Source organism: Eurypyga helias, unplaced genomic scaffold (genome assembly GCF_000690775.1).
Source record: "Eurypyga helias isolate BGI_N326 unplaced genomic scaffold, ASM69077v1 scaffold29720, whole genome shotgun sequence".
NCBI lineage: Eukaryota > Metazoa > Chordata > Aves > Eurypygiformes > Eurypygidae > Eurypyga > Eurypyga helias.
Window position 1 is genome coordinate 10,435 of NW_010224235.1, and position 8,121 is coordinate 18,555.

At 40.4% G+C, this 8,121-nt stretch overlaps 1 protein-coding gene across 1 annotated transcript; it reads right to left on the bottom strand.

Moving 5' to 3' along the window:
• Nucleotides 1–1,585: 1,585 nt before the first annotated feature.
• On the bottom strand, nt 1,586–5,502 carry SYT9 (synaptotagmin IX). The gene is made up of 3 exons (XM_010161034.1): nt 5,436–5,502; nt 4,735–5,083; nt 1,586–2,204 (listed from the first exon to the last, which is right to left on the bottom strand). Exons 1-3 carry the CDS (start codon nt 5,500–5,502, stop codon nt 1,586–1,588), a joined length of 1,035 nt encoding a protein of 344 aa, XP_010159336.1.
• Between the last annotated feature and the right edge of the window lie 2,619 nt (nt 5,503–8,121).

Consider the following 8,121-nt stretch of genomic DNA (forward strand, 5'->3'; position numbering starts at 1 on the left):
GTAATGCTGAATAGGAACACTGAGAAATCATCTTAAAACAAAGCCAATATCAATTTTCAAGAAGAAATTCCAAACAAAAAAAGGGATGTAATGAGTTTGATCTGTAATATGGGCATCCTGCCAGACCACAGAGGAATAAGGTTGTTGGGGTAAGATCAAAGAAAATCAGTAGAATTGGTTAGATATTAAAATTATGTTAAATAGTTACTAGGAGACTTTGTTAAAGGGTAATGTTGTGTGACTAGATCAACTCATAACGTACTGTAACTTAGGAGAACTATAAACATAGAAGTAGTGAGGTAATGAAATAGGTAATGCGCGTGTGTGAACTAAGAAAGGTAAAAAGTTTAAGGCCGTTCATTCACCTAAACGACCACCAGACGACCACCTGAAGACCCCCGAGTCCACCGCCAGAGGGAACTACGCATGCTCAGATGGGAGGAGACCTAATTACCATGAGAAGCGGAGCTCATTATCATACGAAGCGAGGCTGATGTCGCAATCTAATACATATGTAATTTTTGATAGTATAAGTTGCGTTCGGGATGCGATGGGATTTGTAGCCAGATTTGGGTGCGTACCCCGGCTACCCAGCGCTGAATAAAAGCACCTGCATATAATCACTCCGTGGTTAGGTGGTGGCTACGCTAACAAGGTGAGGGTCTGAATTCAGGGAAGTATTTGTCTCAGCACATCCTTTACTTTTCAGAAGCTTCTTACACTCAGCTAAGCATATGTTTAAATGCTTTCCTGAATGACATCTAACAAACTCACATGTTGATCTTACCTTTAATGTTATTTGGTTTATGTGACTCTAAAATGTGCATCCATTGGAGTGTGGTTTCACATAGCAAATGACATATTTATAGACTTGGCACTAGTACTTTCACTTTTGTGGATTTCTGTAATGTATCATTCTCATTGAAGGTCTGTTCTCCATAGGAGGTGCGTGATTAATTTCTAAGCATTACAGGGAGGTTGCATCATGCTTTGAGAAGGAAGTGCTTTCTTTTTCAAAAGTAATTTCTATCCTAAACACTAATTGGACTTCTGCATAGAATTGGATACCAGAGACTTTGGGATAACAGAAATAGAGACTTAGAAGCTTCCCATTTCCTTATGCAACAAAGTGATATCAAACAAAGAGTTAAACCAGTTCAGTGTGTTTTTTAGTTTTCATGGGACAGCCTTGTCTGAACTGTTTGCCTCCATTATAGATGTGGTCTTATGAAAATATACTCATTTGAAGGGCTGGAGATCACTAACTAAGACATCTTGAACCTACAATTTTGGCTGATTCGTATGCTGTAACTTGTGGCAAAACACAGGACAAGCAAAATAAGAAAAGGAGTATTTCCTTAAACAAGTTTTAGATTAACTAAGATTAAGAGAAAAAACATTGACCAGCTTTTCTACCCTATCAGCAGGGTGATCACTAAACCCACTATCTCCTACATAAGACATTCTTTAACATATTTGAAGAACGTGAAATGAGGACTGAAAATGTACTGTCAATTTTCTTGGATTAAGGTCAAAACTTGAGAAAGAGAGAGAATATTTTTCTTCATAAATTTATAAGACAATTTCAGTTATAATCAGATCGAGGAAATAACATCAGAAACAATAAGATTTCAAAAAGAAAAATTATAATACTTACATTGGTGACATATTCAATATCCTTCCAAATATTACATTCCCTGGGAAAATCTGCCAAATCTAAAAAATTATCCACTATCACTTGGCCAATCAAGTCATGCCTGGAGAATCTGTCAAAGTCATACACAGAGAAATGGAGTTTCCTTGCATTCAGATCATTGTATGGGACAGTAAATAAAAAAACTTCATCAAATACTGGATTTAGGGTCTTTCTGTGCACTTTAGTCTGGTGTTTTGTTTTTCTATCAGGAAGCAGATATATCTTGACATATGGATCTGAAGTTCCAGAGAAGTCCTTTGCTGGCAGGTTGATGGCCTTGTGTATCTTCACTATCAGCTGCTCTAAATCACAGTCATATTTCAGAATAAAGTTCAGTTTTCCACAAGCCTTGCTATTACTCCTCCGGCCATCGTCTGTGTCCACTGATCTTTGTTTATAGAGCTCCGGCTTAATGCGACCAATCCCCGTCAGTTGCTCCTGTTTCTGAACCTGCTGGATGTTGAAGTCGGGGTTGGAGAGGTTGAGCTGTCTTCGGATTGAATTATGCCTTAAGTGAAAACGAAAGAATTGAAACAGCTTGTGTTGAAGATGATAAGAATTTGTGCACAAACACTGAAGTTTCTGTTCTACTCTGACATATTTTTGTAAGGTACAGTGGGGTCAGAATTTTACTCACGTAAAGCATGATACCCAACAGTTGTGAGCTCACCTTCAGCGTTAGACCACTAATATCACCTGATTTTGTGTTCCTGTGTCTCAAGCTACTCGTGTGCACTCTCCAAACATGGCTGAAGAAAGTGACAATGGCAAATTTAAATTCAAAGCATCTGCCTAATGACAAATATACTGATATGATAAGGACTGTAGCTGTTCTTATCAGTTACTATTTTCAGCTGAAACCTTTGGGTTAATGTCTATGCAAGTAGATATATTATGTAAATGGCAGTAGGATCTGGCCTACTATGCCAGCTGAGCTTGTTGTTTTGGAAGGTAAAGCTGGACAAAGGAGAAAACTTCAGGACATCTCTGCAGTTCACATACTTAGCGATCTCTACGACTACTTCATGTACGAGTGAGCTGTTCTGGTCTGAAACTGCTTACTGACCACCCCAACAACCATTTTGTTTTTTCTTTCATACCTGATATAATAAGCTCTGTGGTACTTTGGCTAAAAAGCTTCTTTAGTTTCATTACTCCGAGGACAGAAAGTTGCTTTTAGCTTCGGTCCAGTGAAATTTATTACCTGGAATCACTCAGTTACTGTGATTGAAATTTCCACTTCAGGAGATGGTAACAGAAATCAAATTTGCAAACCCTGTCAGGGTAGTGGGATGTGAAAGCTGGATTAGGTAAAATTCTAACCTTATATGAGTTGGATTCCACTATTCATGTGCAGAAATCATTCAGTGTATTGGAGTACCATGAGCTGTGGCTGAACACAGAAAGAGCATGTGGAAAATGCTAGCACAGGATTAGTCCAAAGCTATTTATGTTGAATGTAATAGTTCCTCTCAGCAATAGTTCCTCTGCTATCATTGTTCATTCATTCCTTGTAAATATGTGTTTATGTATGCTTAAAACAGGAACAGCCTCTTATATACTATCTGTTTTTTTCTCTTGTTGCATAATAAATACTAATTTTACAGCTATACAACAGGTATTTCCAGGATAAAATACTATCATGTCACAAAAAAAATATTATTGTTCAACCCTTAAGCTCCTCATCACGGCAGGGGGTGCAGAATATCCTGGGGAGGAGTAAAAAGACGGGCACTGGAGAGACAGTTTAGCAGGCATTGTAGCAGGGGTAGGTGCTGGTCTCTGTGGCCACCCAGGAAAGCCACAGCTGGCCACCCCAGTTATGCCAGGAAGCAGCAGAGACAAAGGTGACAAATGAAGGATGTGGGGCAAGGAAGATGGGCTGCTCCTGCGAAAGAAGCTTTTGGAGAAGACCTGGGCAAAATAAGGGGCAATGAAAGAGCAAAACCTGTATCACCAAACAGTGTAGGGTAGGGGCGGGAGCTGGACAAGCCATGCCCTGGTGGGCAGAGAGCCAGTGTCACACTGGCTGGAGACAGCCAGGCCAGGCACAGCTTCCAGTAGAAAACCCTGCAGAGATTCACAGGCGAAGACACTGTCCTTGCACTCAGGATGCTGTGTGGCCCCAGCATCCTTATGCTAATCTAAAGGGGAAGGGCACCTGGAGCTTTTGCTGCATAGCATCAGTAATGTTCTGGGAACTCCTCACATTCTTTCTGGGACATATTTTGGACAACTGGCAATTACTGAACTGGCTGCTAGTTGCTGTGATCTTACCCATGTTCAGGTGTGCCTGCAGGCAAGAGTCTTGGCTAAACTTGCTCTCCCAGATGGCAAGAAAGGCTAGTAAACAGCTACTGGGCTAGTGCTGTACCTTCTCCAGATGAAGTGCATCTGCTTGACTCAGAAATTTACTGGCTCTTCACATCCTGATCCTTTTTCTTACTGTGTGAAATACAATCCTTTCATCACCTGCCCCTGCACACACTCTCACCTCTTCTCTTTCCTCTTCCCTCTTCTACTGGTTCTCCAGTTCCCCTGGAGACATCATGGACTCTCATTCAATCCCTTTTCCCCCCACAGTCATGATTGTGGCTAAAATACAGGACTTTTAATCCTATTTCTAACTCTTGCAAGTGTTTCATTAGCTTGCCCTACTTTTCTTCTTTGGCTGTTTTAAAAATCTTTGAGGAGGTATTACTGAGCGTTCAGCATCAGTGCTAAGTGCAAATGAATATGCTTCACAAGCTAAATCTGTTGCTTTAAGGGACACCCAGTGCTCTGTCTTCTCCAGCTTCTGAGGGAGAGACACAAATGAGACGGTAGTTGATAGAAGAGTGAAATAGCATTGTGATCCTGTCCTTTTAACCTAAGGGGTTTGTGCACCTCAAAGAATGACTTTTGTGTAATTACATTTTTTAAATAACATTACAAGTGAATTATGCATTTTTAATAGGTCATTGTACTGGATAATCAAGCTGTGGTCTTTCAACTGTATCTGTATGCATTAATATCTGAGAGAAATTCTAGTTACTGACCGAGCAGAAGAGGTTGGTTCAGTGATCTGACGATGCATTCGCACATTGTGTATGCAGTTCTCCTTCGTTCCTGCCTGAGCATCTAACGGAATATCAGGGGAGGTGTGGCTGATCTTCATGGAGGACTCCGGATAGGCTGTAGGCTGACCCAGATAATCCTCACTGTAGTCATGGTCATTGGTCTCTGTATCTGTGTAGTTGAGGGATTCTTGCTTGTCTTTGTTCCCAAATGGCAAACCACGCTCTCGCCAAGGGATCCAACAAAGCTTCCAGGATACAAACAGGGAGACACCAAACAGAGCAAGACCACAGGCTGTGACAACCAAGGAGAGCAAGCTTATTGAGACATCTGCAAACAAGAAAAACACAGGCATGTCACATCTTTGTGCTCTTTGGAGCTGTGCATCTCCAAGGCATACAATCTGGGAGGTAAACATCTCTGGATTGTGGATGTACAAAAATTAAATTCTGGTCCCTGCAATGGTCACATTAGAGAAATATATCAAATCTTCTATTCTTCACCCACGCCCTCCACACCCAAGAAAAAAATTAACCTTGTTTGTGATTCAGTATAAGGCTTAGCTTGATAGAACTTAGTTTATATTTTCCCTCCAAAATCTGGGTGGGATGAAGGGTCATTCCAAACATGAAAAGGGCTGTTCACTTTTTCACTCAACATTCTACTGATGAAAGAGCAGTACCTGCAGTACATTTTGTCTTTCTTTCTTTTCCTTTTATGTACTGCAGTTCCCCCATCTCCTTTACCATATTGTACTATCTCTTTTTCCAGAGAGTGTATTATACCATGAACCATGAAGATATGCACACATGCGCATACATGATTTTTTTTAGGTATTGAACTGAAGTGCCTTGTTTCATTATTTTAATTCCCTTCCTTCTAATCTTAGACTCATTCTTATCTTTGCAAATTACTTTGGACTACCAATATATGGCTTGCTGTTTATAATTTAGTTTAAGTACCATTATCTCTTTGAAACAGATTTTTCTGGTTTTTGTAACTCCAAAGGGTCTTTTTTTTTCTGTTTTCAAACTTCTGGTATAAAAAGAAGATGAGTTTCCTGTTGTTTTCCCCCACATCCCTAGAATTATCCTGCTCCATAATCGTATCAACACAAGTAAGTTACAACTAGGAGAGGCTTTTTCTCTGTGTTTTGGTTTATGTTGCATGTTGGGAAAATGACTCAGTGGAACAGCTGTTTTTATGGTTACAGTGTGTTTGAAACGAGTTTCTCTGTGGATTACACAATACATCATGCTTTAAACACAATTAGTAAGAATTCTATTTTACTGCTTCAAATTATAAACACAACCTGATCAAAGCACTTTTTCACACTTTGTGTAGGTTCAGAATGTCAGGCTGCATCTCTCTAGCTAACAACTAGCCTGAATTTACAAAGGGTGGCATGAGGCTGAAATGTACTGCTCCTACTAGGACAATTATTTAAGAATGACAATTCCGATGAAACAGCCTTAGACAATTTGAAAAAAAAAAAAAAAAGAAGAATATTTTTCAAAAAAGTGGCAAAGTCAATACCTTCTGCCCCTGCTGTGAGTCTCATTCTCACTAACCAGACAGATTAAATTTCTGCAGAGGGGGGAGTGACACTACAATCAGTCTCACGCAAAAGCTGTCCAGTTTATTTTGCATGCTGAAAACCAATTTTAGACAATCTCAGCCAGCATGGCCCTTTCTGTCCTTCTCCCAGTCATATGAAGACAAAGCTCATTAACAGTGGGGACAGCACAGCAGCTGTTTGGAATTATGGCAAAGAGTTTCAGAGATGAAATTAATTAAAGAAATTCCTCCTGTGCATAAAAGGCAATCTGGGAGAAAGTAGAATGGTAGTTCTTGATATTTTTGGAATATTTTTCTGGTAAACAAGTCTGGCAGTGGAGGCAGAGCACAACTCTGTGATTAAAAAGCAGGGGAACTGGGATGCTGTAGTGAAGGAAGACCTTCAGAATAAAGCAATTTGTCTTGGATTTCCTGGAGGAGAAGGAAGAAATGCATCAGAGGTCTGCAAAAAGGTCATTTTTTTCAAATAACTGATTCAGTAAATGGTCCAACATTGAAATAAATGACAAACTGGGAGTTGTCAGAACCAGCCAGAAGATTAGGTGAGAACTGAAAACTGCCCAATGCCAAGAATGTGTGAAGGTGAGGAACAATTTGAAAGGTAGAACAAGAGTCTCCTACTTTGAGGATGGCTTTAGCAGAGGACACAGTCATATAGAGCACTGACATAATGAGAAAAAATACATGAGAGCAATATGGACTACTTTTCATCTGGAGAGTCTGAAGGGCTCAAATAATATACCTCTGCATTCAGTAACAACACTGAGAACCCTCAGCTCACTGCTTACTTTCAGAGAAGCTGGGTAATAAACAGTTCAGGTAACTTGCCAAGTCGCCGAATAAGAAGGGATTATTTTTCATCATCTTGGGTTTATTTCTTTCGGAATTTTTAGGAACCATTTTTGTGTGAAATTTTTGTTTCTGTGGGTGGACAAAGGACTAGCATGTATTGGTCTTACTTCTGTGAAAACCATTGGGGCTGAAGGGCAGCGCTCTAAACTGTCACCTCTCATCTGATGGAAACGTTCATATGCTGCACACTGGGCTGGCAGTTTTCAGTAACTGGGCAGACTCAGTGTGAATAGCTGGGGTGAATGCAGTCCCATGTGAAGAGATTTTTGGCTGCATCCTGGAGCTGCTTTTACATCACCCATTTGTACTGTTACACACTGCATTTTCAGTATAATTTTCACCCCATCTTTCCAGATGTCTGTTTTTCTAAGCCTGTTTATCTGTATTCCCATGTGGTAGCAGTGCTCATCTGATGCCAGTGATTTCCTCCGCTTTGTAATGAGAGCAGGATAAGTCTTTACTTGTTTGTCCTTACAAAAATCAGAGATCTGCAGCACAGAAGTGGTCCTCAAAAATCCAGCTGCTTCTCAATTCACTCTGCTTTCACCAGAATTAGTGCAATGTGTTTTCCAGAGCAGTATCTGACTTAAGTCTAAACTGCAACCAAAGCACAGGCAAACACTGTAGGCAAGGCTGAGAGGTTTATAGGTAGGCTTGAACATTGGGAGCAGTGAGGAATGGTGCTGACTGTTTCAGAAGGAACAGTATTTTTTGCGTAGCATTGCAACATATAAATTCAGTGTGCACATTTCACAATGTTTATGATGCTGATTTGTGTTCACTTTCAGCATGTGGCCAGTTCCACTAGTGGCTAACCAGTATGCCCGCTCTGTACATACTCTGCACTGGTAACAAGCTCTTGATGCTCTGCCAAGGAGAATCTCAACACAAGGAAGAACTCAGTTCCACAAGTACTTGTGTTGATCTCTTTCCTGCTG